This window comes from Podarcis bocagei (genome assembly GCF_964188305.1).
Source record: "Podarcis bocagei genome assembly, chromosome: 12".
In the NCBI taxonomy this organism is placed as follows: domain Eukaryota; kingdom Metazoa; phylum Chordata; class Lepidosauria; order Squamata; family Lacertidae; genus Podarcis; species Podarcis bocagei.
The window spans coordinates 57,775,317-57,796,400 of record NC_138137.1 but is presented as its reverse complement, the minus strand read 5'-3'; the positions used below and the strand labels follow the sequence as shown (position 1 = coordinate 57,796,400).

The window sequence follows — 21,084 nt, the reverse complement described above, 5'->3', positions numbered from 1 at the left end:
TCCAAACTTAAAAACGGAAAGTGTAATGTTGGTGGTCAACAAAAGAGTTTTAAAGACGGTCTCAAGGGAAATTTCCAAAAGTGTAGTATAAACACCAACAATTGGGAAACACTGGCCTGCAAGCGCTCCAGTTGGAGAACAGCCTTGACCAAAGGTGTCGTGGGCTTTGAAGACACTCGAACTCAGGACGCAAGGGAGAAACATGCTAAGAGGAAGGCACGCTTGGCAAACCCTCACCGTGATCAACTCCCGCCCAGAAACCAATGTCCCCACTGTAGAAGGATGTGTGGATCCAGAACTGGCCTCCACAGTCACTTACGGACTCACTGTTAAAACCGTGATTATGGAAGACAATCTTACTCGGCTACGAGGGATCACCAAAGAAGAAACTGGTTGCCTGGAGCCGAGGTGGTTTGAGAGTAAGTTGGCAAACGGGTGAGGGAGCCCTGCCAGCCAGCCCACCAGCCCTTGCTGTTGGGAATGGGCAGACCAGAGGCTGGGAGGGCAGGCACTGTGCTACTATACCTGAAGGAGCGTCTCCACCCCCATCGTTCTGCCCGGATGCTGAGGTCCGGCGCTGAGGGCCTTCTGGCGGTTCCCTCCCTGCGAGAAGCAAAGCTACAGGGAACCAGGCAGAGGGCCTTCTCGGTGGTGGCACCTCCCTGTGGAACGCCCTCCCATCAGATATCACAAAGATAAACAACTACCTGACGTTTAGAAGATATCTGAAGGCAGCCCTGTTCAGGGAAGTTTTTAATGTGTCACATTTTAATGTATTTTTAATCTTTGTCTGAAGCTGCCCAGAATGGCTGGGGAGATCCAGCCAGATGGGCGGGGTACAAATAATAAATAATAACAATAATAATAATAGTCTTTTAATAATAATAATAATAATAATTTTTTATTTATACCCCGCCCTCCCCAGCCAAGGCCGGGCTCAGAGCGGCTTACAAGCAATAATAAAAACAAGATGAGTGATTACAACTTAAAAACAAAAATAAAATACAACATTAAAATAATGGAACATTAAAATATTAAAATGGAGCCTCATTGCAGGAGAAGGAAAAGAAAAAAGAAAAAGGGGGCGGAGGGAATCAAATTGGCTCCAATCCAAAGGCCAGGCGGAACAACTCTGTCTTACAGGCCCTGCGGAAAGAGATCAGATCCTGCAGGGCCCTGGTCTCATGAGACAGAGCGTTCCACCAAGTTGGGGCCAGTGCTGAAAAGGCCCTGGCTCTGGTTGAAGCCAATCTAACTTCCTTAGGGCCTGGGACCACTAGGGTGTTGTTATTTATGGACCTTGAGGCTCTCCGTGGGGCATACCAGGCGAGGCGGTCCCGTAGGTACGAGGGTCCTAGGCCGTGAAGGGCTTTAAAGGTCAAAAGCAGCACCTTAAATCTGACCCTGTACTCCACCGGGAGCCAGTGCAGCTTGAAAAGCACTGGATGAATATGCTCCCATGGCAGAGACGCTGTGAGGAGCCTCGCTGCAGCATTCTGTACCCGCTGGAGTTTCTGGGACAGCTTCAAGGGCAGCCCCGCGTAGAGCGAGTTACAGTAGTCAAGCCTGGAGATGACTGTCGCATGGATCACTGTGGCCAGGTCGGGGCGGGAAAGGTAAGGGACCAACTGCTTGATGCGGCGAAGGTGGAAAAATGTCGCCTTGGCTGTTGCTGTGACTTGCGCCTCCATGGAAAGGGAGGCGTCAAGGATTACACCCAAACTCTTAACGGAAGGCAATGGCACTAATTGGGCCCCCGCAAGAGAAGGGAGTTGGTCCCTCATCCCCATGCTATCCCGACCTAGCCATAGGACCTCTGTCTTCGAAGGATTTAGTTTCAATCGGCTCCCACGAAACCATCCAGCCACAGCTTCCAAGCATCTGGTCAGTGTGTAAGGGGCCGAGTTGGTGTGGCCATCAATCAGTAGATAGAGCTGAGTGTCATCAGCATATTGATGACAGCCCAGCCCAAAGCTCCGGATAATCTGGGCAAGGGGGCGCATAAAGATGTTAAAAAGCATTGGGGAGAGAATTGCGCCCTGCGGCACTCCACACACCAAGGAGTGGCGTGACGACATTTCCCTCCCTAGTGCCACCCTCTGTCCCCGACCAGAGATAAAAGAGCACAACCAGTTACGGGCTATGCCCTGTATCCCCACGTCTGCAAGGCGATGGTCCAGAAGATCATGATCGACCATGTCAAAGGCTGCTGACAAATCTAAAAGGATCAGCAGTCCTGACCCGCCTCGATCCAGTTGTCTACGGATATCATCTGTTAGGGCAACCAGAGCCGTCTCCGTCCCAAAACCAGGACGGAAACCGGACTGAAATGGATCTAATGCCGATGTTTCCTCCAGAAACCTACCAAGCTGTTCAGCAACCGCTCTCTCAATTACCTTACCCAGGTATGGAAGATTTGAAACTGGGCGGTAATTGGATAGGTCTAAGGGATCTAATGAAGCTTTCTTTAAGAGTGGACGCACCACTGCTTCCTTCAGTTCCCCTGGGAATGTCCCCGTGTCAAGGGACAAATTGATAATTTCAACCAGGGGGGTCCGTGCAACATCTGGACACTCCCTAATCAGCCAAGACGGGCACGGATCAAGGAGGCAGGTGGTGGGCCTACCAACTTGGAGGAATCTATCCACATCAGTAGGGAGTATCCGATCGAAATGGTCCAACACTGGACCTGAAGTCAGTCGAGGGGCCTCCAGTTCAGTCACTGTATCTAAATTGGCAGGGAGGTCACGGCGGAGCAACAGGACTTTCTCCGCAAAAAAGCTCGCGAATGCCTCACAGCTGTGGGTCGAATTTGTGCTTAAATTTGGTTGTCCTCCTAAGGACGTTATTGACCTAATTATTCTAAAAAGTTGTGCCGGGCGAGAGCTAGCGGATGCAATAGAAGCTGCAAAGTAAGATTTTTCGTGTTTGCTGTGTGCAAGGCCTGCCTGGTGATGAAGGCGTGCCTGCTGCTGCCTGCCAAAGTAAGGCGCTAGCCTCATGTTCACCTTTGCCCTGTCTCCATTGGGCCACTAAGCCTGGGGGCACCCTCTTTCCAGGCCCTATGGGGCAGTGTGAGGAGGCACCTTTCTGTGGGACAGGAGGGGCAGCTCAGAGACCGGGGGCAAAGGACTCCAAAGGAGATGGGAGAAGGGAGGAGGCTGAGGATACCATAAGGGAGCGTGTTCGAAAAAGGGCGAGAGGCTGCCAGCTCTGCAGGCAAGGGGTGATCTAACTGGACTCCAGAGCCCCCCAGGGGTGCTGCAGAAAGAACATACAGTGGTAACTTGGTAGTCAAACGCCTTGGTTCCCAAACACCAAAAACCCGGAAGTGTTCCGGTTTTCGAACATTTTTCGGAAGCTGAACGTCCAATGCAGCTGTTGGCTATTGTTTCCGGGGCACCTGCACCAATCAGAAACCGCACCTTGGTTTTCGAACATTTCGGAAGTCAAACGGACTTCTGGAACTGATTAAGTTTGGCGCTTCTGTTTTTGCTCTTTATTTTGCGTTTTTGTTGCTTTCTCGGTTTATTTTTGTGTCTGTGTGGAACCCAGTTCAGCTCCTGATGGATTGATTTGGTGACTGCGGAAATGGATAAAAGCCCCCCCCCCCAATCCAAACAATGACTATCATCAGTTCAGGTAAGCAAAAAATAATGATTTTAATTTTTATCATCTACAATACTGTCTTGTTTGTTTTATAGTACAGTACATTGATTCTTGCTTTCATTTTATGAATCAATGGTTTCGTTAAGGGTAAAAGCCATGTGAAATTGCTGTTTTAGGGGTTGTTTTTAAAAGTCTGGAACGGATTAATCCGCTTTGCATGACTTTCTATGGGAAAGCGCACCTTGGTTTTGGAACGCTTTGGTTTTGGAACGCTTTGGTTTTGGAACGGACTTCTGGAACGAATAAAGTTTGAGAACCAAGGAACCACTGTAGTTGGTCATGGGAGCTGAGGACCCAAAAAGGTTGAATACCTCTGGTCCAGTGATGTCCAGTGAGCCACAATCTGCTACAGATGTTTCATCTGGCTGCAAGGAAGGCAATTTAAGGGACAGTTGTTGCAAAGCGAAGTCTCGACAAGCAAACAAAGGGTTGCATTTTCAACCCAGACGTCTCTCCCTTGTTCTCCTCCTCCTCCTCCCTCCTGGGTTCCTGATTTCCAGAGAGCTCAAATCACTCTTTGCTATCCCCTCCGGGTAAGGCAGGGCGTCTGGGAGATGAATGAACTCTCAGAGGCTGGATGAATGGCAGGGAAGCCCGGCCCCCTAGCTGCCTGGAGGGATGGAGTGGGAGCAACGAAGCTCACCTGGAATGCAGAAATAAAAAAAGGGGGGGGGGAGAAATATTTCTGCAACACATCGTCAGCTCTGTGTGGACATGCCCAGAGAAAGAGAGAAAAGAGGTGGAAGGGATTCAGGTGGGCAGCAAGGAAGATTTGCACTAGTCAATAGCGCTAACCATGTATTTGTACAATCTTCTTTTAAAGGCAGCTAGGTTGGTGGATGGATGTGGGTGGCACTGTGGGTTAAACCACAGAGCCTAGGACTTGCTGATCAGAAGGTCGGTGGTTCGAATCCCTGCAACGGGGTGAGCTCCCGTTGCTCGGTCCCAGCTCCTGCCAACCTAGCAGTTCGGAAGCACGTCAAAGTGCAAGTAGATAAATAGGTACCACTCCAGCGGGAAGGTAAACGGTGTTTCCGTGCGCTGCTCTGGTTTGCCAGAAGTGGCTTAGTCATGCTGGCCACATGACCCGGAAGCTGTACGCCGGCTCCCTCGGCCAATAGAGCGAGATGAACGCCACAACCCCAGAGTCAGCCACGACTGGACCTAATGGTCAGGGGTCCCTTTACCTTTACCTTTATTTAAGACAATGTCCTTCTCACTCTCTTCAAACAATCTAGGAAGCCCAAAACTCCTACAAAGTTAATTCCACCCTGAAGCATTTGGGGTTGAAACAAAGAACCCAAATCAGCTTTCCTCCAACACCCACCCCACTCCTGCATTCATTACGTTTTTTGCCATCCCATCTAAAAAAATTCTAAATAACGCCCCCGGCCTGAGCGCCCCCACCCCAAACTTGCAACTTAATAAGACTAGAGAATATTAAGCTGTGCAACATTAATTAGCTTCCCCAGGAAGTACAAGGGATAAAGGCAGCTTTTATATGGTCTGACCGCGTAATTACAGGGGCTGCCTGGGAAAAAATGTTAATACCAGACCAGGGGAAATGTGTTTTGCATTAGCCCCGACGTGAAATTTGCTGGAAATAGTGAATGGAGGAACGTACGGCTTTAGTTGCCTCTCTTCTGACGTGAGAACGATCGTCGGTGCTTAATTTGATCCAGGCCTCAGCCTCGGAACTGCACAAATCAGAGTCAGACCATTGGTCCAGCGACCTCAATATTGTCTACACTGGCTGGCAGCAGCTGGCAGGGGGTTCAGGCAGGGGTTTCCCCCAGCCGTACCTAAAGGTGCCAGGGAAGATGGGCCGTCACTGAGTCACGACTTGTGCTATCATCTCTTTCATCGGGTCAACCGGAAGCTTAGGGAGAGCGAAAGCTTTTGAAAGCATCTTGGCTGAGATGCAGGGATGTTTTTGCTGCGGCCGTCAGCATCTAAGAAGATGGAGGAGATGACAGTGTATGTGAATAGGATCTAGGGGTCTTGGTGGACCGCAAGCGGAACATGAGCCCAAGGTGTGATGCAGCAGCAAAAAAGGCTGATGCTATTCTAGGCTGCATCAACAGAAATCTAGCTTCCAGGTCATGGGTAGGCAAACTAAGGCCTGGGGGCTGGATCCGGCCCAATTGCCTTCTAAATCCGGCCCACGGACGGTCCGGGAATCAGTGTGTTTTTACATGAGTAGAATGTGTCCTTTTATTTAAAATACATCTCTGGCTTATTTGTGGGGCATAGGCATTCGTTCATTTGTTTTCCCCCCCAAATATAGTCCGGCCCCCCACAAGGTCTGAGGGACAGTGGACCGGCCCCCTGCTGAAAAAGTCTGCTGACCCCTGTTCCAGGTCAAGGAAGTGAAATCGTAGTACCACTCTATTCTACCTTGGTGAGGACACACCTGCAATACTGGGTACCACAATTTAAGAAGGATGTTGACAAGCTGGAAGGTGTGTAGAGGAAAGTGGCTGATATGACTGAGGGTCGGGAAAGCAAGCCTGATGAGGAACCGTTGAAGGAGCCGGGTATGTTTAGCATGGCAAAAGAGGAGAGTGAAAGGAGATATATGAGATATCTGCTCTGGTCAGACCTCACCTGGAGTACTGTGTCCAGTTCTGGGCACCACAGTTCAAGAAGGACACTGACAAACTAGAACGTGTCCAGAGGAGGGCAACCAAAATGGTCAAAGGCCTGGAAACAATGCCTTATGAGGAACGGCTAAGGGAGCTGGGCATGTTTAGCCTGGAGAAGAGGAGGTTAAGGGGTGATATGATAGCCATGTTCAAATATATAAAAGGATGTCACATAGAGGAGGGAGAAAGGTTGTTTTCTGCTGCTCCAGAGAAGCGGACATGGAGCAATGGATCCAACCTACAAGAAAGAAGATTCCACCTAAACATTAGGAAGAACTTCCTGACAGTAAGAGCTGTTCGACCGTGGAATTTGCTGCCAAGGAGTGTGGTGGAGTCTCCTACTTTGGAGGTCTTTAAGCAGAGGCTTGACAACCATATGTCAGGAGTGCTCTGATGGTGTTTCCTGCTTGGCAGGGGGTTGGACTCGATGGCCCTTGTGGTCTCTTCCAACTCTATGATTCTATGATTCTATGAGAGAGCCATCTTCAAATATTTCAAGGGCTGTCGCACTGGAGAGGGAACAAGCTTGTTTTCTCCTGCTCCGGAGAGTTGAGGACTTGAACGGCCGGTGGCTGGAGCCAGCTGGGGGCCGGCCAAATGCCCCCGTCTCCCCGGACGCATCCCAACAGCGCCATGGGCATCATGATGGGCGCATCGCGGGGCTTGGCAAGCCACCTGGGAGCTCCACAGGGTCCGGCCGATGGAGTGGCAGCTGCTAGTCAACAATGCTGGTGAGTGGGAGGCGCCGAGATGCGCTCCTGAGCGCGTGCAGAGTGCGTTCCTCCTCCAGGTCTGGAAGCAGCTGCAGGACCGGATTGAAGGATATTTATATTTTTCAAAATACACTGGATGCTCAGGTTGCGAACGTGATCCGTGCGGGAAGCACGTTCGCAACCCGCAGCGTTCGCAACCTGCAGTGCCGTGTCTGTGCACGTCCGGGTTGCGATTTGGCACTTCTGCGCATGCGCAAAGTGTGATATAGTGCTTCTGCGCATGCGCTGAAACCTGGAAGTAACCCGGTCCGGTACTTTTGGGTTCGGCGCGGTGCACAACCTGAAACGTCTGTAACCCGAGGTATGACAATATAGTTACGGCCCCTCACAAGGTCTGAGGGACAGTGGACCGGCCCCCTGCTGATAACGTTTGCTGACCCCTGCTCTAGTCCTCAGTGAGGCTGTCTCACCCACAGATTCCAAACTGTAGGTGGGGACTCCTCACAATCTCTCTTTTAATTCAAGAATTGTTTTTTAAGCATAAAGCAGCCGCAGCAATTGCAATCTGGATCACCGGAACTGCTTATCTCATGCCCTTTCGGCCTAAGAAACCCCACCATAATTGCCCCTTCCATGATCTCTTTATCTTGGTATCTTGTTCCCCGAGGGGCCATCTTGATAAGAAAAATGACTCCTAAGGAAAAGGCTCATTTCCCTGTTCAGACCTCAGATTCCAAAGCAGTGGTAAAACCCACAAAAGACATACCCCAGTCTCATAATACGCTGTTTTATCCCAGTTCAGACTATTTGTCCATCAGCGCTGTCTGTGCTGAATGGAAATAGCTCAGTCATCAGATCTTGAGATGCTTAACCTCAGGGTGGTGAATTCGAGTCCCACGTTGGGCAAAAGATTCCTGCTTTACAGGGGTTTGGACTAGATGTCCCTCGGGGTCCCTTCCAACTCTACGATGACTGGCAGCTGCCCTCCAGGGTCTCTGGCACATAACACACTTACTGATCCTTTTCCCCCAAACTTGGAAACACTGGTTCCGGAAAAAGGGACGCTTTGCGTGTGAAAGCAGGTTTTCTGCCACTTAGCTTAGCCCACAATGCGTGGAAAATACTTCTCCAACTGAAGAAGTACCCGTATCCTGTGTGAGAGTCTGGAGGCGGTTGGAGGATGGATGGCGGCTAACAGACTGAGGTTGAATCCTGACAAGACAGAAGTACTGTTTTTGGGGGACAGGGAGCGGCTTGATGTGGGGGATTCCCTGGTCCTGAATGGGGCAATTGTGCCCCTGAAGGGTGCGTAGCCTGGGAGTCATTCTGGACTCACAGATGTCCATGGAGGCGCAGGTCAATTCTGTGTCCAGGGCGGCTGTTTACCAGTTTCATCTGGTACGCAGAATGAGACCTTATCTACCTGCAGACTGTCTCGCCAGAGTGGTGCATGCTCTGGTTAGCTCCCGCTTGGAGTACTGCAATGTGCTCTACGTGGGGACCTTTGAAGGTGACCTGGAAACTACAACTAATCCAGAAGGCAGCAGCTAGACTGGTGACTGGGAGCAGCCGCCGAGACCATATAACACCGGTCTTGAAAGACCTACACTGGCTCCCAGTACATTTCCAAGCACTATTCAAAGTGTTGGTGCTGACCTTTCAAGCCCTAAATGGCCTCGGTCCAGTATATCTGAAGGAGCATCTCCACCCCCATCGTTCAGCCCGGATACTCAGGTCCAGCTCCGAGGGCCTTCTGGCGGTTCCCTCCCTGCGAGAAGCCAAGTTACAGGGAACCAGGCACAGGGCCTTCTCGGTGGTGGCACCCGCCCTGTGGAACGCCCTCCCACCAGATGTCAAAGAGAAAAACAACTACCAGACTTTTAGAAAACATCTGAAGGCAGCCCTCTTTAGGGAAGCTTTTAATGTTTAACAGACCACTGTATTTTAATATTTTGTTGGATACCGCCCAGAGTGGCTGGGGAAACCCAGCCAGATGGGCGGGGTATAAATAAATTATGATGATGATGATGATGATGATGATGAAGTGTCCCATGCAAAAGGCTAATAAATTCATTAAGGTGGACGGCAGCCCATTTCACCTAATGCAGGACTTGTTAGCCTTACACGGACCCTAAGAACTAGGCATTTGGTGCCTCTTCAATAACTTTTTGGGATACCTAATTGGAAGGGACCCAAAGGTCATCTAGCCCAACCCCCTGCAACTGCAGTTCAGGTTGACCTAGCGCAGACGGCGAAACCTCCAGCATGCCTGACCATCAGACACATAGAAGTAAACCCTCTTTACTGCTCAGCAATACGGCCAGCTCTGCCATTAGGCAAAGTGAGGCAACAGCTTCAGGCAGTGCCCTAAATTAGAACTACAATTCCCAGCGCCTTTAAACTACAGTTCCCGGGGGAGAGAAGTTTCTGCTTTAATTGTACGGTGTGTGTACCCAGCCCAAGAGTCTTTCGTATTCTCTGTGTGCAAAAGACCTGCCTATTGTGGCCTCTGTGTAGTCCACATTTTAAAAATGAAAGACAACAACGGAAAAATCTGAAGTGACTGCATTGTGGGTTTTTTATTATTTCTTTGTCCTTTGCATAATTATTTCTGCCTTTAGTAGCCATGGCAAAGAATTATGCAGGATTCTGGACTCCTGCCCACAAAGGTTCATGCACGCAGAATTCCTGGTGCATGGAATAATCAAAAACAGGCATAGGAAGTTGGTTCTGGTAAGGAAATATCTCTCTGCTCATGCTCAGACGCAATTTTTCCTCCGGCCAACATGAATGTACACAAAAAGATTATTCCAAGCATTGCGTGAGATGGGAGACAGGCTGCAGTCCTACACAGCCTAGTTACCTAGGAGTAAGCCCCATTGAACCCACGGGGGCTTACTTCTGAGTAGACGGAGGATTGGATTGCGCCGCCTGCCACACCATATTGGCACTTCAGAAAATCATAAACGCAACCTAAGTAGAGACATCACCTGCCAACAAAGGTCCGTATAGTAAAGCTATGGTTTTCCCAGTAGTGATGTATGAAGTGAGAGCTGGACCATAAAGAAGGCTGATCGCCGAAGAACTGATGCTTTTGAATTATGGTGCTGGAGGAGACTCTTGAGAGTCCCATGGACTGCAAGAAGATCCAACCTCTCCATTCTTAGGGAAACCAGCCCTGAGTGCTCACTGGAAGGACAGATCCTGAAGCTGAGGCTCCAATACTTTGGCCACCTCATGAGAAGAGAAGACTCCCTGGAAAAGACCCTGATGTCGGGAAAGATGGAGGGCACAAGGAGAAGGGGACGACGGAGGACAAGATGGTGGGACAGTGTCCTCAAAGCTACCAGCATGACTTTGACCAAACTGCGGGAGGCAGTGGAAGACAAGAGTGCCTGGCCTGCTCTGGTCCAGGGGGTCACGAAGAGTCGGACATGACTAAACGACTAAACAACAACAACAACAACAACATTCTGTTTATCTAGGCATGAAATTATCCTAGTTTGAGAACACTGCTGGATATAAAGATGGCATCCTAGATTATTTCACATCTGTTCCAGGTTCAAAACTCCACGTTTTTACAATCTAAACAGCAGTAAGGAAAATCTGGGACCTGCTCTGTGTTACTTCTGAGAAAAGTCAGCCCCACAACCCAGACACGCCTGTCTTCAAGCCTTGATTGACCACAGATTTTCACATGAATAATACTTAGAAAGAAAACCCCCACAATTTTAGGGAAAACAGATTTGTACTTGCTGGAGTTAACCCCCTAGAGTCACAAATGCTATTGGGGGCACAAGTCCCATTCACATGAATGGGATTATTTTCGTCTAGCATAGCCCCCATTCACTTCAATGGGACTTTTGTAACGGAACTCGCCTTTCGATTGTGCCCTACGAAGTTGAAGTTTAATAGCCTTTTAAAATCTATTTTCTCAGGGACCCTCCTTCACAAAGTACAGACACAAACCCAACAAGCAAAATACAGTTTAATGCTTTAAATGTTGTGTGTTTGCCTGTAAATTAACATCAATGGGAGGCAATGTTTGGTTTCCCTTAAATTGTGGGTATTTCCGTCCTCCCCCATCATGTTTCACTAAAATTCACATTCCCCCGTCTTTTGTACTGCTTAATAAGCGCTTGAGGGAAGATTTAGATCACATCGCCTTCAAAAATTCCAAATATCTTTCCAGAGCCATTTAAGGGAAAACACCCCGAGGCAAAGTCCACAGTCCTATACATCACAGAGGCATGTAGCCCTGAGCAAAAGCAGAGTCAACTAACCAGCCTCAAAGAAACACCAGCAGACTTGGCTCCACACATTCAAGGTTTTGTATCTGCGGCCTAACAACAGCTCTATGTGTATGCAAAAACCTGGCGCTACTAAATGCACCCTTGTCAAAGCTGGAAGATCTTCAGAGAGATCAAGTGGTGTTAATAAAATAACCTGAGCCAACTTTGCTACAGTGGTACCTTGGTTCTCAAGCTTAATCCGTTCCGGAAGTCCGTTCCAAAACCAAAGCGTTCCAAAACCAAGGCGCGCTTTCCCATAGGAAGTAATGCAAAGTGGATTAATCCGTTCCAGACTTTTAAAAACAACCCCTAAAACAGCAATTTAACATGGATTTTACTCTGTGGATCAGACCACTGATCCACAAAATGAAAGCAAGAATCAATGTACTGTACTATAAAATAAATAAGACAGTATTGTAGATGATAAAAATTAAAAATATTATTTTTTCGTACCTGCACTGAAAATAGTCATTGTTTGGATGGGGTTTTTAAAAATCCATTTCCACAGTCACACAATCAATCAATCAATCAGTGGGTAGCTGAACTGGGTTCCACACCATCACAAAAACAAATTAACCGAAAAATCCTCAAAAACAAAAGGGCAAAATAAATAGCAAAAACAAAAGTGCCAAACTTACTGTTCTGAAAGTCCATTTGACTTCCGAAATGTTCAAAAGCCAAGGTGCGGCCTCTGATTGGTGCAGGCACCCTGGAAACAATAGCCGACTCCGGCATCAGATGTTCGGTTTCCGAAAAACGTTTGAAAACTGGAACATTTACTATCAGGTTTTGGGCGTTTGAGAACCAAGGTACCACTGTACTTCTAAGAGAAATCCCTCCTTCGTCACGCCTGTTCATCCATTACTGTTTACACTGTAAGCTCCTAGGAAGCAGGGACTTCTGTGTCTTTTACCTCACTATGGCACCAAACACATGGGATAAAGAATGGACATAATTGCATCATTCTTCCCTCATCTCCCTTCTCATTTCCTGCAGGATCAGGCCAGTGGCTCATGTAGTCCAGCAGTGTGTTCGGAATTCGCCAGGCGCCTTTTGCACCTGGCTCTCGGCCAAGTCGAGACGCCCGGGAGACAGGATGTTGCTTGACGTCTCCACCAGCTGGGGATCCTTGGATGTTTCCATACCCTAATCCCACATCCTGTAGAATTCTATCGGTTGTATCTGATCTGCACAATCGGAATGGATTTCAGGAACCAAAATCCTTTTTCTGTGCAGCCTGAGCAGGAGCAGGGAACAATGTTATAGTTAATCGTTTCTACCCAAATGCAATTCTGGTTTTAAACGCAGTACAGTGGTACCTCGGGTTAAGTACTTAATTTGTTCCGGAGGTCTGTACTTAACCTGAAACTGTTCTTAACCTGAAGCACCACTTTAGCTAATGGGGCCTCCAGCTGCTGCCGCGCCGCCGGAGCACGATTTCTGTTCTTATCCTGAAGCAAAGTTCTTAACCAGAAGCACTATTTCTGGGTTAGCAGAGTCTGTAACCTGAAGCGTATGTAACCTGAAGCGTATGTAACCCGAGGTACCACTGTATTTTAAAATGGGGTTTCAGAGTTTTTAGGAGTTTCTGAATGTCTTATGTAGATTTTTCAATTTCATTGTTCTGTATGGGACAATGACAATAAAGATATTGTATTGTATTGTATTGTATTGTATTGTATTGTATTGTATTGTATTGTATTGTATTGTATCATATCGTTGCTGCTTGTCCTCCCCACCCCATTGCCCTGCTCACAGTTGTGAAGAATATTCTTACGTTATGAACTGTCCGTCTCACCATTAAGAAAAAGAGGTCGGAATAGGCCAATATATATGTGGACTGTCCCTGGATCAAGCGATTTTTCTTCTTTAAGTTCTCAAAGCTCTTAACCGAGCTCAAGTTAGCAATCTGAACTGAGCCAGATGTTTAACTGACAATCAATCACAGTCAGTCCATCCTTTGAAAAATCAGACTTGAGAGCTGTTTTGCCTCAAAATGGTAACTGGACCTTCCATTTTGGCGACTGCAAACCTTGGCTTAAAGGGCCATTTGGCACCTAGCTTACATATATGAGTTTCTAACACTGCCGTCGAAAGCCATTACAGCGTGAAATACTATAACCCAGTAGAAGAAGAGGAGTTTGGATCTGATATCTCGCTTTATCACTACCCTAAGGAGTCTCAAAGCGGCTAACATTCTCCTTTCCCTTCCTCCCCCACAACAAACACTCTGTGAGGTGAGTGGGGCTGAGAGACTTGAAAGAAGTATGACTGGCCCAAGGTCACCCAGCAGCTGCATGTGGAGAAGCGGGGAATCGAACCCGGTTCACCAGATTACGAGTCCACTGCTCTTAACTACTACACCACACTGGCTCCCAGTGATGTCCAACCGGTCGACAGGTAGATTCCCTGGAGATTGCGGTAGATCGCAGGATACTTTTTGATCTCGTGATTAAAGAAGATGTGGAATGAATGTATCCGCCCTCCACCCCCCTCACCCTCCCCAAAAGCTCAACCTCAACCACTCTGGGTAGGACACTGCCATTTTTTAAATGCAGATTTATATAGATCACAGTCTCCCCATCATTCTGCCCAGACACTGAGGTCCAGCGCCGAGGGCCTTCTGGCGGTTCCCTCCCTGCGAGAAGTGCGGTTACAGGGAACCAGGCAGAGGGCCTTCTCGGTGGTGGCGCCCTCCCATCAGATGTCAAGGAAATAAACAACTCTCTGGCTTTTAGAAGACATCTGAAGGCAGCCCTGTTTAGGGAAGTTTTTAAAAGTTTGATGTTTCATTGTATTTTTAATCTTTGTTGGAAGCCGCCCAGAGTGGCTGGGGAAACTCAGCCAGATGGGTGGGGTACAAATAATAAATCATAATCATAATCTTGTGAGTTGGATGTGCCTGCTATAACCAATTAACCAATAAGTAAGACGAAGGCGAGTCGAAGATACTGGGCAGCTGAAAAGACTGCAGGCTCTTTCCCCAAGATTCCTTGGTCATCATACACTTGTACAGACCGATTTAAATCACATATACAGAGCAGAAACGACAGAACTTGCTCCCAAAAAGGATGCTTAGGACTTTAACATGCTATTTAATCCGTAGCACAACTCCCTAAATACCACTGCGGAAGTAAAGCCACACGAATGGGCTTCACGGCCAGGTTAAACGTAAATATAATTGCAGCCTCGAGTCTCACAATAACCCTGGTTTAGTCATGTATAATGAGATAAGAATTCAATGTCTCTGTTCAGACCAGGTCTCTCCATGGTTTTAAGTTTGGTAATGAGTTGCAATTCAGCAGCTTCTCTTTCCAGTCTATTTCTGAAATTCCTTTGTAGTAAAACAGCTACTTTGAGATCTTGTATAGAATGTCCTGGGAGATTGAAGTGTTCTCCTACTGGTTTCTCTGTTTTGTGATTCTTATCACAAAACATTGGATTCTTATCTCATTATACATGACTAAGCCATTTCTCACCTTCTCACCCATTGCCTTTTCCTGTAAGACCTATTACAGTCGTTAAGAGTCGTCAACAGGCTCATCTCAGCTATCTGCCAATCTCCCATTCCCACCACCCTTCTGAGTAATACCCCTCCCCACCTTCTCACTATATAGAAGGATCTGGCAACTTCTGTTTCAGTGTATCTGAAGAAGTGTGCATGCACACGAAAGCTCATACCAAGAACTAACTTAGTTGGTCTTCAAGGTGCTACTGGAAGGAATTTTTTTATTTTGACTATGGCAGACCAACACGGCTACCTATCTGTACCTGTGAGGTAGGCCACTGCTGCTCACATTTCACAACAGGCGAACCAAGTCTGAGCTGCAGTGGTGGGCTGGAAGTCCAAGGTGAAGTTGGGAATTCAAACTCTTGATCTTGTTTCCCCCTAGCCCTTCCCCTTTTTACTGGGGAATCGTGGAACTGCACAGAATCATAAAACTGCAGAGTTTTGTGCAATTGTAGACCCTTCTGCCAAGGGCCAAAATTTAGGATCCTTGCATTTGCTGTCACTAAAAAGCACCAGGAGCAATCATACCTAGAAATACCTAACCAGATTGCATACAAAATATTATTATGCATTAAATTTGCATGCCACCCTTTGCCCGCGGATCTCAGAGAGGTTCACAACGCAAAATCACAACATAAAAACTGCAAAATGCACAGCGAAAACGCCAGAGGTAAATCTCTGTCCCTTCTCGAACACAGATCCCGACGCAATGCATGCGAAACAGCCTCATCTATGCAAAAGTGGGGACAGAGAAAAGGAAGGGTCCCTCTTTTACTTTCCATCACCCCAAAAGCAAAGCTGACTGGGTAACTTAAAGGGCAACTGTTTTATATTTTGAGATCTCAAGTAGAGAGTATGGATTTCCCAGGAAAACACCCTCTCACCACTGGTGAATGTGTTTTTAGTACTCTAAGGCTGGCACGGGGGGCCTGTTTCCTCTCTCTCTCTCAGTCTCCTCCACCTGGTGACAAGTCCTTTAGAAGCCAGCAGTTCGAAAGAATTCAAGAAGTTCTGGAGAACTGAGACCTTATCACCCTTTTCCCAGAGGGTGTGGGGCAGTGAAATAAATTGCCCAAGCTTCGGAGCCAGCTGCAAGCCTGGCCGGCCTCACAGGGCTGTTGTACTTTGCCCCCCCCCTTTTAATCTTGTGATATCTTTTGAAGAAGGGTGGCATATATATCTACAGTGGTACCTCAGGTTAAGTACTTAATTCGTTCCGGAGGTCCGTTCTTAACCTGAAACTGTTCTTAACCTGAAGCACCACTTTAGCTAATGGGGCCTCCTGCTGCCGCCGTGCCGCCGGAGCACGATTTCTGTTCTCATCCTGAAGCAAAGTTCTTAACCTGAAGCACTATTTCTGGGTTAGCGGAGGCTGTAACCTGAAGCGTATGTAACCTGAAGCGTATGTAGCCCGAGGTACCACTGTAATAAATAATACTAAAACAATACAAAATAACTTTGCGGATGGCAAAAACAAAATCTGCACAGTAAGTGCTAGGGAAATGAATGCCACCAAATCATAATTTGTTTTGGTTTTTTTTCTCATCTGTTTTTAGTCTATTGTTATCCTTTAGCTTTAAATTACTGTTGCTGCCTTTTCTTTTTTGGTTTTATCTCTTTTCATTTGTAAACAGCTTTGAGATTATTTTTTCAACAATCAAGCAGTACATAAATTTTGTGCGATTAGAGAGATTAAGCAGTACTCTCGCATTTTAAACACCCAGCCCCAGTTATGAGGGTCAGGAGAGGCGTTTGGTGCACGCTACTCCAGGCTGAGAGCAACGCGCTCTTATTTATGCTCAGAGGCACTCTTTCAGGCCATCCGAAAGAAGCTCCAAGCCTCTTAAATCCAAGTTTGCGCGTGTGCTGGGAAACTAGCTCGCTGCTGCTCCTAAAAACTATTTCTCCAAACTCGTGCACTTTAAACAAACGCCCACACACACACACACACACACACAATATATATATATCAAAAAAAACACGGACCAACTGCATCAGCCAAATTCAAACTCATCGTCAAGTCCCTGTCCGGACACAGCCCAGCCACGCCCTTCCTTGAAGACGGAGATCCTCTGGAAGAGCGCGGCTTACTCCCGAGAAAGCGCGCAAGTCCCCCTTCATTTCCTTTGGAGAGATCAACTTTCAAATCCAAGCGGTGGTTGTTTTCCAAGGAGCGAAGGGCGCGCAAAGATCTTCACCCACCCGAACCCAAATATCGCCCAAATATCCAAGTTTCCAAGGGTCGAAACGGCACGGAATTAATTGGAAGGGGGGGGGGAATAAGCTCCGGTGGGGGGGAGGAGGAGGAGGAGAGAGCAGGATCCTAGAATTGCGAAGCTGCAAGGGAACCCCAAGGGTCATCCAGCCCAACCCCCCGCTTGCAACAGCGCAGGAACCGCGTGGAAGACGAAAGCTGCGTTAGTAATAGGAAGACAAAGGCAAGACTCACCTGAGCAGGGAGGGATTGGAGCAGCAGCAGCAGAAGGCAGGTAAAGGTGGCTCTGCTCACTTTCACGTCCGTTTCACCAGAGACTCTTTCTTGGAAATGCATCTTGCACGCCCCTCAATTATAGATATATTTCTTTTTCTTTTTTAATGCAAGCTAGGAATGCTTCGATCCGAATGCACAACCGCTCTTTTCTTAATGGGTGTGGTTGTGTTTTTTTTGGGGGGGGGGTAAATAAATAAATAAATACAGAGCCCCCTCCCGCCCACTGCTTAACAAGTGTACCAACCACCAAACGTTTCTCGCGGTCCAAAAATTTGGGTAGAGAGCGCGCTCTGCAATCGCAGGGAAACGGGACGCACTTTTCTCCCCAAAGAGGAGTACAGATTTGTCCCTTCCTGTCCCTCCTTCTTTCTTTCTTTCTTTCCTTCTCTCTTTCTCTCTCTCCCAATTAAAAAAAAATATAAAGGCAACCCAACTGCTAAAACGAAGCGGCCTCTGGGGAGAGCGAGCGCGGAGCTGCGTTTGGCATCTGGGGAGGCCGGAAAGTCGCTCCAGATGTTGCTCCAGAGGCGTCGGCGCGCGCAGGAGGAGCCGAGCCTCTTTCTTCCCCGAGGAGGAAGGCTTGCAGTTTTGCAGAAGATAAACGAGGAGAGGAGGAGAACAAAAAGGGCGCAGAGTCGCTTGCTGGATCCCTCGCTGGGCGTTGCGCAGCTGTTTTCCTCCCCGGATCTCTCTGGCACCGTGGAAGTTCGCCCGGGGCTGGCGAGGCTGAGAGCGGGTTCCTTTCTGCTTCCTTCCCGGCTCCTTCTTTTTCGTCTTCTTCTCCGCCTCCTCCTCGCAAGCCCCGCAAAGGAGCAGCTGCTGCAACGGCCGGGGACGCGCCCCTTCTCCAACACGCGCTCCCTGGCGGCTGACTCGCCCGTCTCCTCCCAGAGGTGGGCGCGCCCGGCCTCGCCTCCTTTTCCTCCCTCTCTTCCCCCTCCTGCCTCTCTCTTCCTCCGTCTTTCTCTCCCACCTCCCTAAATTATTATTTAAAAAAACAAAAAACCAGGAAACATACGGACAGCACTTCAGGATCAGGGCAATTGCGCTTCTTCAAGCGCATCCATCAATTTGTGTGTGAAAGCAGCAGTACCGTATTTACTATAAGCTAAACAAGCTCTAGCTTAGGGTCCCACTCTCTTGGGGCCCTCAAAAAAATTAAAGCGGAAAAAAACCCTGGATGCACATTTCCAAAATATAACATTAAAAAAAAAATAATAAAACCTACATACAGCAACAGTGTTTTGTGTTGTGTATCGACCTGTTAGCAGTGGCGTAGCGTGGGTTGTCAGCACCCGGGGCAAGGCAAGTAATTTGCGCCCCCTAACCAGTGGATTTGCGCCCCTAACCCTAACCCCCAGATATTGCGGCCAGTGCGGCCGGTGCGGCCGGGCCCCCCTGCACCCCCCACGCTACGCTACTCTGCAGCAGTAGCTTCAAAACCCACCTTGCCAGTTCCCAAAGGGCACCATGCACAGCAAAATCCAACGCCTTTTGTTTTTCTCATTTATTTTTATTATTACTATGTATCTTTAAAAGATAAACATTCAGCGTAACAAAGAACTTAAACTGGAAGCATTTCTTTAGCACACACACACACCCTTAGGGGGATGATCCACCACTCATTTACTCATGAGCAAGCCCGCCAAACTTGCTGACGAAACCGAAAGCCTCTTAACCCGCTGGCGAGAGGCTTCCTCTCGGAGGTTTTTGGGGAGCGCAGGGCGCGGCGAGGCCCGGTGGCGCGTCAGGGTGCGGAGGCTGCCCGTGCCGGCCAGGCGTCGGTGGCGGCGTCGGCGCTGCTGCAGCGGCTGCTCCTGCGAGCAGTGAGTGGAGCGCAGCCGCAGCGGCGGCGGGGGGCGCGCATGCGCTAGGGCGCAAGGCTGGCGGTGGCTGCAGGGAGCCTGGCGGAGGAAGGAACTTGTCCCTTCCCTCTGGACTCGCGCCCCCCCCCAGATGTTGCGCCCGGTGCGGCCGGCACCCTTGGCACCCCCCACGCTACGCCACTGCCTGTTAGGTCCATAAATTGTTGTTGTTGTTTAGTCATTTAGTCGTGTCCGCCTCTTCGTGACCCCCTGGACCAGAGCATTCCAGGCACTCCTGTTTTCCACTGCCTCCCACAATTTGGTCAAACTCATGCTGGTAGCTTCAAGAACACTGTCCCACCATCTCGTCCTCCGTCGTCCCCTTCTCCTTGTGCCCTCCATCTTTCCGAACATCAGGGTCTCTTCCAGGGAGTCTTCTCTTCTCATGAGGTGGCCCAAGTATTGGAGCCTCAGCTTCAGGATCTGTCCTTCCAGTGAGCACTCAGGGCTGATTTCCTTCAGAATGGATACGTTTGATCTTCTTGCAGTCCATGGGACTCTCAAGAGTCTCCTCCAGCACCATAATTCAAAAGCATCCATTCTTAGTCATGCTGGCCACATGGAAGCTGTATGCCGGCTCCCTCGGCCAATAAAGCGAGATGAGCACCGCAACCCCAGAGTCGGTCACAACTGGACCTAATGGTCAGGGATCCCTTTACCTTTAAATACGGCACTGCTGCTTTCACACACAAATTGATGGGACCTCCCGTTTAGAGGCAGTCTTGGGAGAAAAGCAATGACAAACCTAGACAGCATCTTAAAAAGCAGAGATATCGCCTTGCCAACAAAGGTCCATATAGTTCAAGCTGTGGTTTTCACAGTACAGTGGTACCTCAGGTTACATACGCTTCAGGTTACAGACTCCGCTAACCCAGAAATAGTGATTCAGGTTAAGAACTTTGCTTCAGGATGAGAACAGAAATTGTGCTCCGGCAGCGCAGCAGCAGCAGGAGACCCTATTAGCTAAAGTGGTGCTTCAGACTAAGAACAGTTTCAGGTTAAGAACAGACCTCCGGAACAAATTAAGTACTTAACCCGAGGTACCACAGTAGTGATGTATGGAAGTGAGAGCTGGACCATAAAGAAGGCTGATCGCCGAATAATGGATGCTTTTGAATTCTGGTGCTGGAGGAGACTCTTGAGAGTCCCATGGACTGCAAGAAGATCAAACCTCTCCATCCTGAAGGAAATCAGCCCTGAGTGCTCACCGGAAGGCAGTGGCGTAGCGTGGGGGGTGCCAGGGGTGCCGGCCGCACCGGGCGCAACATCTGGGGGGGCGCGAGTCCAGAGGGAAGGGACAAGTTCCTTCCTCCGCCGGGCTCCCCGCCGCCACCGCCAGTCTTGCGCCCTAGCGCGCGCGCCCCCGCCGTCGCTGTGGCTGCGCTCCGCTCACTGCTCGCAGGAGGAGCAGCCGCTGCAGCAGCGCCGACGCCGCCACTGATGCCTGGCCGGGCACGGGCAGCCTCTGCACCCTGCCGCCGCCGCCATCCCCTCGGCCCAGCCACAGGCGGCGGCTGCTTCTGCCTCCATCCTCCTCCGGGCAAGCAGCGTTGTTTGCGCGGCAGCGCCAGCGGCAACTCGCAGGTTAGGGGTTGGGGGGCGCAAATTACTTGCCTTGCCCCGGGTGCTGACAACTCACGCTACGCCGCTGCCGGAAGGACAGATCCTGAAGCTGAGGCTCCAAGACTTTGGCCACCTCAGGAGAAGAGGAGACTCCCTGGAAAAGACCCTGATGTTGGGAAAGATGGAGGGTACAAGGAGAAGGGGATGATAGAGGACGAGATGATTGGATAGTGTTCTCGAAGCTACCAGCATGAGTTTGACCCAACTGCGGGAGGCAGTGGAAGACAGGAGTGCCTGGCGTGCTCTGGTCCAGGGGGTCACGAAGAGTCAGACAC

General features: G+C 49.2%; 1 protein-coding gene across 1 annotated transcript in view; it reads right to left on the bottom strand.

Annotated features, from left to right (window-relative positions):
* The window catches only part of LOC308569641 (tumor necrosis factor receptor superfamily member 16-like), a 48,392-nt gene extending 30,208 nt beyond the window's left edge, over positions 1 to 18,184 (bottom strand). Inside the window, exon 1 of the mRNA XM_081163800.1 lies at positions 17,280 to 18,184. Coding sequence (XP_081019926.1) covers positions 17,280 to 17,381 — 102 coding nt within the window. The 5' untranslated portion in view covers positions 17,382 to 18,184. The remainder of the gene's footprint in view (positions 1 to 17,279) is intronic.
* Positions 18,185 to 21,084: the final 2,900 nt, after the last annotated feature.